General features: G+C 52.4%; 1 protein-coding gene across 4 annotated transcripts in view; it reads right to left on the bottom strand.

The window, feature by feature from the left end:
* Positions 1-287: 287 nt before the first annotated feature.
* LRRC20 (leucine rich repeat containing 20) overlaps positions 288-15,259 on the bottom strand; it is a 66,017-nt gene continuing 51,045 nt past the window's right edge. For all 4 annotated transcript variants that reach the window (XM_060092136.1, XM_060092145.1, XM_060092151.1 and 1 more), the window contains one exon: positions 288-2,856. In XM_060092136.1, coding sequence (XP_059948119.1) covers positions 2,702-2,856 — 155 coding nt within the window. In that variant the 3' untranslated portion in view covers positions 288-2,701. The remainder of the gene's footprint in view (positions 2,857-15,259) is intronic.

The raw sequence follows: 15,259 nt of genomic DNA, 5'->3' as shown, positions 1-15,259 counted from the left end.
CTGGCATCAGTCAGGGAGAAGTGGGGGCACAGCAGGTCCCTTCACGCTTCCGCAGGTACCAGGTCTCCCCCAACTGATATTTAGTGTTCTGCAGCAGCGCAGCGTCAGGGTAGGCATCAACTCTGCCTGGCCGTGCCTCTGCCCAATGTGAATGTTCCAAGCCTCACCCCAGCGGAGCTGCTTTACCTCATGCTTCCAGCAGCCCCTCCTCTTCGCTGGTGGTGGGATCAACACTCTGGCCACGAGAGATGTGTGCCGTCAGAATAAATCAGACACCAAGAGGCAGATGAAACCAACGTGTTCTTTATTGCAGACTGAAACTAAGGGCTCACTCACACAGTGGGCTTTGATTTGGGGCCGTCTCTGATGCCCAAGCTTTCCCAGCAGGCAAGGGCAAACTCTCCAAGCAGAGGAGAAAACAGCTTCCAGAAGCAACCCCTTCAAAGGGCTTGAGGTGAGGACCTGGGGATGCAGCAGCTTAGCATGCAGAGGTTACCCAGAAAGGCAGGGTTCCAGAGGGCCAGGCAAACCCAGCCCTCCTCTCCTGGTGGCTTTGGGTCAGTCCCTTCACTGGGAGGTGCCACACAGACTCTGGAAAGAGCTAAGAGGCCCAAGGTCTCTGGGGACTGCTTTAGGGAGGGGGATGAGCACAGACTCGGACTCCTGACAGGGCAGGGGGAGAGCTGAGAACCTTCACCCTCCACTCAGGACATCCCGAGGGTCCCCCCAGGCCTCTGCTTTTCAAACGGTAAAGTGCTCGTAGGAATCACCTGGGGATCTTCTGAAATGCAGGTTCTGATTCCGGAGGTCTGGAGTGAGGCCTGGGATTCTGCGTTTCTAACAAGCTCCCGTGGACGCCAGTGCTGCTGGCCCACAGACCATACTTGAGTTGCAAAGCTCTAGCCATACAATGCCTTTGTGCATGTCGGAAAAGTACGCCCCTTCTTTGACAAGGAGAAACCCCACTCCAAAACACAGGCTGGGGGGTAGGGGGGGACCAGGACAGCCTAGGCTGGACTGTAGGCTCACTCGTCCCCAGCATCCATGGCTGAACTCGGAAGCCCTAGAAGATCCCGTTTCAGCTTCCTCACGCTGAAAACCCTTTTTTCCAGAGCTTCACCGACCAGGCCTTGGGAGATGAGCAGAGCGAACGTGAACACGGAGCGCTCAGCAATGGGCCAACAATGGCCCAACCTGTCAGCCTCTCGCCAGGAGACAGAAGGCCTGAGCAGGGGCAGGCCTCGGAGCTGGAGAGGGGGAATGGGACGGGGAGCATTCTGATAAAGGGTTAGTGCTCTGAGCGGTGGTCTGAGCTCTGAACAGCCTAACCTTGGGAGTGGAAGACTGGCCCCTGGTCCACAAAAGTAGGATCCGGGTAGCCTGGCTTGCTCCGAGTCCTGGGGCCTCATGTGTCTCCCACAGACCAGGCAAGGTGGGCTCTGAGTCTGCTTACTCCACCGATGAGAAGGTGGGAGGTAGATACCTGGGGATCAAGGGGTCAGAGGTTCTCCAAACCACAGGTGTTGTCAGGAAGCAAGAGACCCAGGCTCTCTCCTGATCGAGGGACCGGTTATCCCCGTTTGCCGGGTGTCATCCCAGTGTTAGCACTGAAAGTCCCACGTCCCAGGAAACCCCTCAGTCCCGGGCAAACAGAGATGGTTGGTCACGCAATTACCTGGCCACACCCTAGACTCCAGGTTGAGGGCCTGGAGACGACTAGGTCATCAGGGCTCTGGGTGGTGGCCTGGGAGCTGGCTGGTCACGAATCTAATGGTCCATAGTGCCTTGTGCCCCGTGTGGACCAGTGACAAGGCAGCCAGACTCCTGCCAGAGGGAGACTGTTGAGGGTGGCACAGGTGCAAATGGCTTTGCTTCTCTCCGGGCCACCTCTCCTGCAGCAGGGCTGATGCCAGGCACCCCCGCTCACGCCCAGGGGAGGGATGGGGTACTCCTGACTTCCCACCCCACTGATTTCTTAGTCATGAGGAAGGACAGAGCCTACTTGATTTGCTCTCCACTTGCCGGTCTTGGGCTCCTATACAAACGTTCTCAACCCTGCTACAGTGTCGGGCCACACTGTCTCCACAGCTTTCCCGTGACTCCTGGTTCAGGTTCCTGCCAATCCAGGGACCCACAGGGCTGAGGACGGGGCACTGTGGAAGGCCTCATCCTGGTCGGTTCTCAGGAATCAATAAATAGATGGAGATTGTCTTCTGTCCCTTTTATGGCAGCCGCTGGCTTTCAGCACTAGAAACAAGGCCTCGAACCCACAAGGGCCTGGAAAACGCTCAGCGATGCTCATCCGTGGGCCCAGAAGGTACCAATGATTTGAAGGTAACTTGGAGGCATGTGTTCCCCCAAAAGACTTTAGGGAGCCCAAAGGAGGCAAAAGCCCCTGCCATTGCCCCTTTCCTCAAATTGTAAGGCTCAGAGGATCTGCCCAGGTTTGCACAGAAGCTGTGAGTGCCCAGAGTCTGGGCTCCAGCCCCGTCCTCGCCTCCTCCCTCCGGGCATTCCAGGGCCCACTACTGCTCTACGCTATCTATCCTGGACTGCCACACCCCTCCCGCCACACGCTGTTCAGCCCGCCCGCCCCCAGCCCCCCAAACTTGGCCTCCCATGGGCTTGTGAGAATCCCTCCCCTTAGGGCGCCAGGCCAGGTGGCCTCTGTCCCTTGCTGGGCGGGCATGAGGAGGGAGGCCTAGGGTGGGGAGGCCCGCGCGTCCTCCGGAGACATGAGCATGTCGAACTTGATGAGCGGCGGGGCGATGACGCGTACCTCGGCATTCAGCGGGTTGAAGCGCAGGTTGATGCTGCGCAAGGCGGGCATGGCGGCCAGCTTCTCCACGGGCACGTCTGTCAGGGAGAGAGGGACAGATTAGGGGGCTGGAGCCAAGCGGGCAGAGAAGAAGGAGGATGCATCACCTGATGCACATGGGCTCAGTGCCCAGCACCCGGCCCTGTGTGAGGGGCCATTGGGGCCCACCAGGGCACTAAAACCACATGTAGAAAAGCATCCTAAAAAATAGTTACTGTGCTGCGCAACAAGAGAAGCCACCACAAAGAAAAGCCCGCGCACCGCAACTAGAGAAAGCCCGCGCGCAGCAAGGACGACCCAACGCAGCCAAAAAAAAAAAAAAAAAAGTTAAACACAGATTACCACTTATCCCAGCCATGCCACTCTTGAGTGGATCTCGCAGAACTGCAAACAGGTATTCAGATACGTGCACACGTGTTTACAGCAGCACTATTCACAATAGCCCGTGTCCACCAACAAATGGATAAACAAAAAGTGATATAGCCAAACAATGGGATATTAGTCAGCCTGACACATGCTACAACATAGATGAACCTGGAAAACGTTATGCTGAATGAAAGAAGTCAGACACAAAAGGTCACAGAGTATATGATTCTATTCATATGAAGTGTCCAGAATACGCAAAGCCATAGGGACAGAAAGTAGATTAGTGGCTGCCAGAGGCTGGGGTGAGGGGATTGGAGAGTGACTGCTTAATGGGTGCAGGGTCTCCTTTGGGGTGATGAAAGTATTTTGAAACTAGAGTTGACAGGTGCAGAACATTGTGAATGCACTAAATGCCACTGAATTGTACACTTTTAAATGGTTAGTTTTGTTTCAATTAAAAAAAAAAAAAAAGGACCAGAACAAGGCAGCAGCTATACTAATACTTGAAAACATTTACGGTTCCTCACACCTAATCTTTAGGATCACTCAGTCTCTGGTTCAAGTCCCAGGTCAGCCACATAACAACTGTGTACCTAAAGCAAATTATTAAACTTCATATCATATATCTGGAAAAGACGAAAACTCTAATTTGAAAAGATACATGCACCATAATGTTCATAGCAGCACTATTTACAATAGCCAAGACATGGAAGCAACCTAAGTGTCCGTCAACAGATGAATGGATAAAGAAGATGTGGTACATATATACAATGGAATATTACTCAGCCATAAAAAAGAATGAAATAATGCCATTTGCAGCAACATGGATGGACCTAGAGATTATCATACTGAGTGAAGTCAGACAGAGAAAGACAAATACCATATGATATCAATTCTAAGTGGAATCTAAAATATGACACAAATGAACTTATTTACAAAACAGAAACAGGCTCACAGACATAGAAAACAAACTCATGGTTACCAAAGGGGAAAGGTGGGGTCGGGGAGGGACAAATTAGGAGCATGGGATTAACAGATACACACCACTATATATAAAATAGATAACAAGGATTTACTGTAAAGCACAGGGAACTATATTCAACCTATATGGGAAAGAATGTAATAACCTACATGGCAAAGAATCTGGAAAAAATATATATGTATAGCTGAATCACTTTGCTATATACCTACAACTGACACAATATTGTAAATCAACTATCCTTCAATTAAAAAAATAATAAAATAAACTTCATATCAGGGTAATAATAGTATATACCTCACAGGGTTGTTTAAGGATGAATGAGAGAATATCTGTGCAGTGATTCCTCGGAGATATTGCGGGTTTGGTTCCAGACCACAGCAATAAAGTGAATATCACAACAAAGCGAGTCACATGAATTTTTTTTGGTTTCCCAATGCATGTAAAAGTTATGTTACCCTACAGTGTCGTCTATTAAGTATGCAATAGCATCACGTTTAAAAAAACAACGTACATACCTTAATTTTAAAATACTTTATTGCTAAAAAAATGTTCACCATCATGTGAGCCTTCAGCAAGTCACAGTCCTTTTGCAATAGTAACATCAAAGATCACTGATCACAGATCACGGGAGTTTGCCCTCCCTTAGCACCTTGGGGTGAGTGGCTCTGAGCTCCCTGGGGGCTGGCTCTGTTCGTTAGACCAAGGGTCCAGTGCTGGAGGCAGGGGCAACTCTTAACCTCCTGAGAGCAGAGTCTTTCTTTGTCCTTGAATCCCCAGGGCCAAACACTATACCTGGCACATAGACATGGTGGGCACAAAAACACGTTCTGGGCAGCCGGCAGGGAGTTACTAGGGTGGGTCGTGGTCGGGAGCCGGGTCCCAAGCGAGAGTGGCTATAGTGTGGTGAGTGGGGCTCTTGTTGGACAGGCAGGAACCTGCATGATGGATGAGAGGACAGGAGGCGTGAAGGAGGCGATGGGGAGGGACCCAGAGCCCAAGGCAAACGTGGAGGCTCAGGTAGGGAAAGAAGCAGAGATAAGGCGTTTCTAGAATGCAAGGTTATGACCAGATGCTACTCCTGGGAGGGGAGGAAAAGCAAGATCAACTGCTCTCAGTTCCTGCTCACCTTCTGCTTCCTCTCGAGCTCATCCACATGCTAATGTCACATTACACAGCTGCCAGCAGCCTGCTCCTCTATGCCTCTTACTGGGTGGGGCGGCTGCTGGAGTGGGGGCTGAAGGAAGGGGTTGCCTGTGGCATTTCTTGTCTTTATTCATGGAAAGTGGGCCCCCAATTTCCCTACCAGTTAATGGCCGGGAAGAAAAGGGCTAATGACTTGGAAGCTTCCCCTTATCCACATTAGCACATTAGCTTTGTAATGGCCAACAGCACAGCCAGCAGCTGGGCAGGCAGGACAGACACACCATCTCCTCTGCCCCTGATCGCCCAGATAAGAAAATCCTCTTGCCTTGGGCTCTTAAGAAGTCAGGTCATTTCACAGGGTATTATACCCCCATGTGGTACAGGAGGAAATCAAAGCCCAGGGAGGTTAACACCTTGTTAAAATGGGCCCAAGGGACTTCCCTGGCAGTCCAGTGGTTAAGACTCCACACTTCCGATGCAGGGGACGCAGGTTCCATCCCTGGTCGGGGAACTAAGATCCCACATCCGCGGGGCACAGCCAATTAAAAACAAAAAAGGGCCCAAGAAAGGAGGCTGCTTCTAGGAACTGATATTTGAGGCCCTGTGCTAGGTGGTTCTTCATAATGACCCATTCATTTGGCAGATAAGGAAACTGGGCCTCGGATTCTCCATGCTGACAATGATCCTCTAACTCTGCTCCAGCTCCCCTGGATTTTTCAACTAGGCCTGACTTTTGTGCTTCAGTGTTCATCTCTCATTGTCCAATTTTAGCAAGAATTCTGCTAAGCTGGTTTAGCCAGAATCCTCCACCCTCGATACCTACAGGTTCCTCACCGTCCACTATCCCCTAGGTGACGTCAGATCACCCTTGCCTGCCTTCAAGCAAGAACTAGGGGTTGCTAAGGACTTTCTCTCTCTGGACTCCGTGACTCCTCCACCCCTCAGCCAGGGAGGCCTGCAGGCTGCAGAGTGGCCGGTGCTCCTGAGATGGGGAGGAGGGTCTCCCTGTGATGCCCCAGCCGAGGTTTGCTGGGTGTGGCACGAAGACCAGCTGCAGCCCAGGCTTGGAGCAAATCCCCGTGACTCCAGGCCTAGAGATAGCAGCGCTGCCTGAGTTCTCAGCCTGTCTTTTCCAAGTACCACTCACTGAGCTGGCCTCTTCAGGGTCTGCAGCGTTCCCCAAACCACTCTGCCCAAGGACAGTGATGGTGGGGATTAAGTGTATCTCTTTCCCCTGATTTAAATGCTAAAGGTGACTGAGCAGCTTAGAGGAAGGAGCAATGGGGCCACCAGACTGTGTCAAAGCTGGCAGAATCAACAAACTGGAGAAGCCAAGCTAGCAAGCAACAAGCCCAAGAGCCCAATCGGGAGTTTCTGAATAAAGCTTAAAAGAACATTTACGCTCAGAACATCCTGACAAGAGCAGGAGATGGCTGGAGGGTAGAGAGGAAGATATGAAATGATCTGCGTTTTGTGGGTGGGGAAACTGAAGCTTGAAGAGGTTACATAAGTTTCCTAGGGCTACAAGACACATTGGCCTCATGGTGGTAATGGAAGCCAGGTCCCTGGACTTTGGCACACCTGGAGAGGAAGAGGAGTCCAGCTCTGCCCTCTCCCCTGGGCCATGCCTTCATCCCCATTCGCCCATGTCCTGTGGATCCTCATATTCCAGCTCAGAGGCCCCCTCCTCTGTCACTCCCTCTGGTCTGCATCCAAAGTCCCATAACCCTTTACACAAGACTCATATCACGCATCACACCCTGGGACTATGTTCACCCTTTAAGTGCAGTACCTGGCACAGTGCTCACAGGTGCTCAATAGCTATTTGTTGGATGAATGAGTGAACGAACAAATGAATGAATATTTTACCTCCTGAACTAGATCGTAAGTTCCTTCAGGCTCAGGACCGCCCTGGGCTGGGCGCACAGTGGACCCACCACCAACACCACTTGATTAAGCAACTCTGACCTCAGTACATTCAAGAGTTGGGGCCCTTCCCCTGACCTGACCCATTCTGGGCACTTTGGCCAGTCAGGGCCAGGCCTCTGTGGGCCAAGGCTGTGATCGGTTACTGGCCCTTTAGTGCAATCATCCAATTTAGAAAATGAGAAAATATTGATGAGCAGAAATAAAATCACCCATGTCTCACCACGCAGAACCAATCACTGTTAATGTGAGGTACATGGCCTTACCAACTTTTAAACGTGCGTGTGTGTGTGTGTGTGTGTGCATACACAACTATGTTTCAAAAATGGCCTCCTAGGGCTTCCCTGGTGGCACAGTGGTTGAGAGTCTGCCTGCCGATGCAGGGGACACGGGTTCGTGCCCCGGTCCGGGAAGATCCCACATGCCGCGGAGTGGCTGGGCCCGTGAGCCATGGCTGCTGAGCCTGCGCGTCCGGAGCCTGTGCTCCGCAACGGGAGAGGCCACAGCGGTGAGAGGCCCGTGTACCGCAAAAAAAAAAAAAAAAAAAGGCCTCCTAGATACTATGCCATAACGTGCTTTTCTTGATGACACATTGTGAACATCTTTTCAGGTTACAAGTCTGTGACATTATTATGGCCACGTGGTGTCCATGGAATGGAGGGATCACACTTTGGCTCATGTTTCTACTGTCAGACATTCAGTTTGTTTCCAGCTTTCACTATTACAGACAATGAGAGATGGATCCAACCCTCTTCCCACCACAGACAGCCCTCCCAGACTCCTGCCTATGTCTGTGGAAGCTTAAAATAATCAATAAAAGCAGAATCAGAGTGGGCAGTATTTAGAGAAAATTACTTCTCCAAGGTCAGCTTGACCTCCCTTCACTAATCATTGGCACTACTGACTGGCAAACTTGTTTCATGCCACTGGGACCAGCTAGAGGCAAGATGATAAAAATGATCGCTTCACAGCACGGTTCATCATATGCGTGGTACCCATGGTCTGAAAGGAGGCTGAGAGGAGGAGGGGTCTGGGCCCAGGGAAGTGGTAAGGGGTACTGAGTGAGCTTCCCAGCACAGAGGTAACCCAGCAGAGACCAGTGACTTCTGATTCCCGCTTTGGGTGGAGCTGAGTCCCACTACATCTAAGGTCCCATCTGGAATTGGGATGAGAGGTTCCCCAACCTGGTGGCCTAGGGCCCCAGTTCCCCGGCTTCCTTGGCAGCTTAGAAACAAATCATGGCGCCCTGTTGGCTGCTCAGGCTGGAGCAACACTGAACAGTTTACACATGGCTGGCTGTCTCACTTCTGATCCAGGTAATCTCCTTCCAGCCAGAATGCCTGATTTTTCAGGATTTTTCAGCTTCTCTGCCTCCAATCCCCAAAGGATCCCAACCAGTGAGCGTGGAGCCTGAGGCCTCCTTACAATGGGACCTGGGGCGCTGGGTAAAGATGCAGAGGCAGCGCCCCAGCCCTAGTGCCTCAGGCCTGTGGGCAGCACATGGGAGGCTGCCTTAGCCTCCCCAGGGGGCTGTGGGCACATTCGTGCTCGAGAATTCAGGCTGGCCTGACATCAGCCTTGACACAGCTTTTGGTGCCTGGTGCCTCAACAACAAAGATCAAGGATGCTGAGCTGAGCTGAGCTGAGCTTCACGCCCCACTCGAAATGCCACAAGACACAAGCAGGCAAACTATGGTAACCTGGAGGGACAGAGAATTGTGCCTGTAACAAGGAGGCTCCCGGGCCACACTTACGGCTGGGTCTGTCCCTTCAGAAGCCCGGGGAGGGGAGTGATCGAGCTCCCCCACTGCACAGAGCCCTGGCCCGAGCCCTGGTTGTCGGGGGGGATGTGTGCAGGAAGAAAGCAGCAGCAGCCCTTGCGCTCAGGAGGCACAGAGAACATTGCATGCCCTTGACAGTCCTGCAGGCTGAGTCCCTCAAGGAAGTCTGCTTGGCGTGGGGAGTTGTAAGTCCTCTGGTGAAAGAGAGGCCAGCTGGGGGAGTGGATGGGGCAGAGACCCAGGCCCTGACCTCGGATCTGCCATTTGGAGTCGTGCAACCTCAGGCAGGCCCCTAACCTCTCTGAACCTCAACCTCCCATCTTTAAACGGCCCTCGGCTTCATGGGGCCACAGGGGCTGGCAGAAGGGACCATGTGGTGCTCCCCAAGGAGGTGTAGAGAGTGTGGCGGGCAACCGGCAAGAGGATGGGGAGCACAGAGTGTTTTAGGGAATACGTTAATGAACCTTACGTGCAGGCTGTGGGGAAAGAAAAACAAAGGGGGAGAAAAGCCCCCACTATGATTTCCTCCTCCTCTGCACCTCAGACTGGCCAGCAAGGTGGGCCCACGGGCTCCCAGTGCGGCCACCTGCCACCACCGCCCCCTCCTGCACACTGCCCCGCCCGGATCTACGTGCAGTCAACGCCGGGTCAGAACACAGTCCCCTTACTGGCTGCTCTGGAGACAGCCAAGTAACTCGGACTGCCTGGCCCAAGCCTGGCATTTGCCTTCCCCGTCAGATTTCCCATGCTGCTCCCCTGTGCCCACCGCCCCTCCCCCTGAAGTCCCCCCACCCCTCTGCTCTGGCTCTCCAGCTGCTTCAGTTAGATACCCCGGGAGGGGCTCAGGCAAGAATGGCATTAAGTGTCTGCCGGTCCCTCCCCCACAGCTGGAGGTAGGTGTGTCTATAACACTCACACGGAAGACTAGAGCCGCCGTATCTGCTGTGTGTACAGCAAGAGTCTGGAAGTGAGGGGTGAAGGACGCGTGGGACAGAAAAGTAATCGCCTCCCCTACAGGCTCTTCTCCTGGGTGGGGTGGACATGTGAATAGCTCCCTTGTAAATCTTCTCCGTGCTTGGAACCTAAGGTCGCTGCCACCAACTTTACAACTCTTTCCACTCAGGCTCAAGATCACTGTCAGAGAAATAAGACCTCCGTTATGATTGGAAAAATAAGAAGAAAAGCTCCTAAGATAAGCACCAGACGGGAGTGAATTAGGTAGGGCCTCACCAGGGAAACCAGCTTCTGAGAAACAAAATGAGTGGAAGGTGGCGGTGGAGGGGAAGCGGGTGGAGTGGCCAGGACACCAGCAAGGAAGTGGTGTGCTGGCTGATGTTTAACAATCCACTTCCTGGAGGGAAACATCCCTGATGTGTGGCATTTGCCGATTTTTCGTGGTGTAAACATTCCTCCCATGGCCAATTTCAAGCTACCAAGGTGAGGTCACTGAACTTGAGCAAGCACCTCCAGTAATGGTGAGCCAAGTCAGTAGCCCGCCCAGGCAGGACCACAAGCTCCTGAGCACAAGGTGTCAGAGCTCAGGCCAACTCCTGTCCACCTACACTAGGATTCTTTGGAATAAACTTGAACTTTGGGAACTGGCCCGCTGTTTTGCTGTCTGCATGTTCTCAGTTGCCTCTGGCTCATTGATAAAGTTCCTTCTGAAAAACCCAGGTGAGGGGCTTCCCTGGTGGCGCAGTGGTTGGGAGTCCGCCTGCCGATGCAGGGGACACGGGTTCGTGCCCCAGTCTGGGAGGATCCTACATGCCGCGGAGCGGCTGGGCCCATGAGCCACGGCCGGTGAGCCTGCGCATCCGGAGCCTGTGCTCCGCAACGGGAGAGGCCACAACAGTGAGAGGCCCGCGTACCGCAAAAAAAAAAAAAAAAAAAAAAAAATTATCTCTCCTTATGCAAAGCACTGCCCTCAATAGCTGGGGTTCTGGAGCAAGACTGCCTGGGTTGGAACCCTGGTTTTGTGCAGGCAGCATGACCTTGGCCAAGTTACTTAACTTCCCTGAGCCTCAGTTTCCTCACCTGGGGAGAATAATAGTGCCTGCCTCATAAGGCAGCCGTGAGCGTTAAGTAAGAGCACGCTTGAAAATGGTTAGAGAAGATCCAGATATGAAATAAATGGCCACTGAGTATCAGCTAGTGTAACTGACCATGACATGAGCCCCGTGGGAACAGGGAGCGGGCTTTGTCCATCTCCATCTCCAGCACAGCGCCTAGCGCACAGCAAGCTGCTCAATCAAAAATGACAACTGTCGAATGAACATTTCCCAAATGCCTAAATCTGTGTTTGTGACCCTGCGAGCCTCTTACTCCCTGAATAGGTCTCTCGCAAGGCTAAGCTTTGAGAGTCAGAGCATCTGGGCTGCTCTCCAGCACTCTGGACAGAGAGAGAGACAGACAGTCCCTTAGACTGGCTTGTCTAAGGGAGCAAGAAAGTACTTTGTTTTAAGCAAATGTCAAAGAACTTTTCTTGCTGTTCACCTGTGTGCTACCAGCACCCTGGAGAACTGGAGGTTCTGTGGGTAATCAAAGTTTTACCACTCAGTTGCTGGCACGGGGAATGCCATTTGGACAGAGACCAAGTGTGTGAAATGTCTTCTGCCCAGAGACCCGGCTTGCTAGTTCCCTTCAGGCAGACACATGTGGGCAGGAGCTGCAACAGGAGCTTCCCTCCCCTCCGTGTCTGGGGACCATGTCTAACTTGCATTAATTGCTGTTGAAGACTGTTTGCTTACCCCTAACCTCTCCCTCATGCGGCTCCACAGCCAGCAAGCGCTCCTACACTGCGTCTAGTGATGGCTTCACGATCGATGCCTGTACTGACTGCTCACTGCCCGTGGGTACAGGGCAGCACTCTGCTGGCGCTGGACGAGGGCATTCTGGGCAGATGGCATGAGTCCACTGTGCCAAGCAGGCAGCTGCCACCTTGAAGGGTAAATCATCTTCCCCTGGGCACTGTGACACTCAGCGCTTGGAGGGCAGGGCAAGGCTCAGACTGTCGCCAGCTGGCTGTGCTCGGGACGGGGGGTGGGAGGGTGGGGGGGTAATTCAAACCCAACGTCCAGGGATCCATCCATTTCCCCCCAGATGGGCTTGGAGCCCAAGATCCAGGGGCAGGAGGAATGTGTCAGGGGTTTGACATTGTCTTCCCAGACCTTCTCTGCTTTGACCTGTCTTAGGGGCTAACAGCCTTCTCTGGCAGGCAGGGAGCTACAGGAAGTGTGCTTGCTAATCAGCTCCTTGTAAATACCAGCTAAAAGGCCGCTCACAGGGAGAGCTCCTTTCTCTGCAACTGCAGGGCTCCTGCCAGGGCTGAGAGAGGCCAGTATAAGAAAACTCTGCCCTTGTGACCTGGCCAATAGCTTACCGGTGCTACCAGACGTGTGGCACCTGACCTGCTACCCCAGGCGCCATCCACACCCTCCTCTCCCATCACATGAAGACCTGGCAGGCTCCGGAACACCAAAGACACGTGGGCCCAGGCACGCCAAAGACCTGGGTTCAAATCCTGCCTCCACCAGGCCCCAGTGCAGTCTGCTTAATCTCTCTGAGCCTCTCTCTTAGCTGTCAAGTGGAGGTAACGCCCCCTATCCAGAAGAGAGGCTTGAGCAGATTAAATGAGACATTACAGAGGAGCAGTGTCAAGCAGCCATAGCTGTTAGGCTTTCAAGTGTGTGTGATTTTATCTTTTCAGATCAAATAGAGCATTATTTCCACTTCTGCTTTTCTAGGGTTTCCTCTGTTTAAAAACTATTTCCTGGGCTCCAGTGAACGAACTCTCCTCCTGTCCCCCCAGAGGCACAGAGGGGGTGTGATGAGGAGCAATAGAACCAGGTCCCGCTCACTCCCGCTCCCCGGGAAGCCCTCCCCAGCCCAGCTTCCTCGTGTACCACTCACTCAGCACTTGGTCCTCAGTGCTTGTGGCTCACGCCCCCAGCCACAGGAGAGTTCCAAGAGCAAGGAGAGCCTGCAGAACCTCTCACTAAGGGGCCGCTTGGTAGAGCCCCAAAGTGAAATAAAGCCACATCTCTCTGCCCCTGTGATGCTGATCAATTTAGTCTGTGAAACAGGGTGGAACAGTGATGTCAATGTCAGGAAAGGGTGATCCTGAGGTCCTAGGGGGCATTTGTGCCCCACGCTAAGGGAGGATATCCTGGAGAATCTCTTCTATTGATGGAGACCAGAGTGAAGCTGCGGCTCCCTGGAGGGATCTGCCCCTCCCCCGCCTGCTCAGAGAAGGAAAAAGTTGCTGTGATACAGGGCCTGGGCTCCCAGTGATACACTGGGCTGTGGCAGGGGTGCAGGTGCCCCTTTGGGCCAGGTATGCTCCATCTAAGTCTCCACAGTGCCCCCAAATCATCCTTGTAGCCCAGGGGACAAGGGTCCTGTACTTTGTGGAAACCTTGGGTACCCTGAGGAATTTGTGAGGCTTAAGGAGCAGTTGTGCTTGGGAGGACGGTGTGGCCATTAGCACAGTCAGCTGCCCGGAGGTGGCACCTGGTGCTTCAGGAAAAGGCCCTGCGCTTCTCAGGCCCTGCTATGCATAGAAAGCACTTGGGGGTCTTGCTCAGGTACACATTTTGATTTTCAGGAGGTTGGAGGTGGAGCCTGAGGTTCTGAATTTCTAATAGGTTCCCAGGTGATGCCCACACTATTGCTGGTCCGTGGATGACACTTTGAGAAGCCAGAGCCTCGACAGGGGTTCTCAAACTTCAGCATGCATCCGCATCACCTGAGGGGGAACTTATTAAAACAAACTGCTAGGCAATTCCCTGGTGGCCCAGGGGTTAGGACTCGGCGCTTTCACTGCCGTGGCCCGGGTTCAGTCCCTCCCTGGTCTGGAACTGAGATCCCATAAGCCAAGTGGCACGGCCAAAAAAAAAAAAGATGCACAAATTGCTGTCTGTCCCCACTCCCCCAGTTTCTGATTGAGGAGGTCTGGGGAGGAGCCTAAGAATATGTATTTCTAACAAGTTCTCAGATGATGATGCTCGTCCTGGGACCCCCCCACTCTGAGAACTATTGGCCTTGACAGTAAGAAGTGAAACTGTGTGAACACAGAATTAAGTAAATGCAGCCCAAAGCATCCCTACGTGATACAGGTACAGATGTCCCCTGCTATCTGAAAGTAGAGCATTCCTAGAAAAGCTTTTGTAAGCAGAAATGGCATAAAGTGAAGAAGCAACTACCTTAGGACACATCTTATTAACGGACACACAAAATAAACTGAGATAAAGCACATGGCGGCTTGATGCTGAGATGTGGTTCTGGGGAAGGAGCTTGGCAGGGCCACTCTCTCTGCTCGGGGCACAAACTTCCTCTGTTAACACTTGCTACAAAATAAACGCTGAATGCGATTTGCGCTTTTCCTATTTTTTCATAAAAGTGTAAATCCTCTTCTGATTTCCTTGATTAACGAAAGCAGGTGCCAGTGCAGGTCTTTCGTAAAAGTGAAGTGGTGTAAAGCAAACTTTCGAAAAGCAGGGGATATCTGTACTTTTCCTTTTAAAAGTGCTATTGCTCTATTTGTTAAATTCTTAACAAGCTTTTGTTTCCCTATGATCTCTCGCTCTTTCTGGAACAATGGTTGCACGGGGTAAAAAACCCAGCGAATCGAGGGTGACGGAAAGTTAAATTCTAGCTTAACCAAAATAGTCTCCTGCTTAAGCAAAATGAAGTCTCCGAAATATCAGTACTTGGTCTCCCCTGCACCCCACATGTTCCAGGAACGTGTTGAATTGCTCTGCAGCATCGAGTAATTATAAGTTCTTAGGAGTGAACGCTGCTCCACACCCACCTTCAAGGCCTGTGTGATGGCTGCTGGGGTGAAGATCTGACTCCCTGGTTTTAACAGGATGGGTGACCCATCTTCTGCCCACGTCACCACTCAGAGACTAAATGCTTCTACATCCTCCAAAGCCTTTCCAGGGCTCTCTGGGGAACCCCACCTCACAAGGACACGTGGACAGCCACCCTCTGCCTGGGAGCCTCCCCCTGGCACCTCAGCACTCTGACCATGTCTTTTCTTGTAGTTTACTCTCCGCTCCCACTCAGACTTTCCCTACAGCCTGTAAGCAGCTTAAGGTTAGGACCTGCATCTCATTCATCTCTGTCGCCCCTATTTCTGCAGAGACTCTCTCTCCCCATGCAGTCTTGTTTATACACACTCAGAAGCTTCCATATACCAGAGGCTCCTTCTGGTTTGGAAACTATAAGGACCATCCCATATCC

The sequence above is a fragment of the Mesoplodon densirostris genome, chromosome 1 (assembly GCF_025265405.1).
Source record: "Mesoplodon densirostris isolate mMesDen1 chromosome 1, mMesDen1 primary haplotype, whole genome shotgun sequence".
In the NCBI taxonomy this organism is placed as follows: domain Eukaryota; kingdom Metazoa; phylum Chordata; class Mammalia; order Artiodactyla; family Ziphiidae; genus Mesoplodon; species Mesoplodon densirostris.
This window is presented reverse-complemented; position numbering and strand designations above follow the sequence as displayed.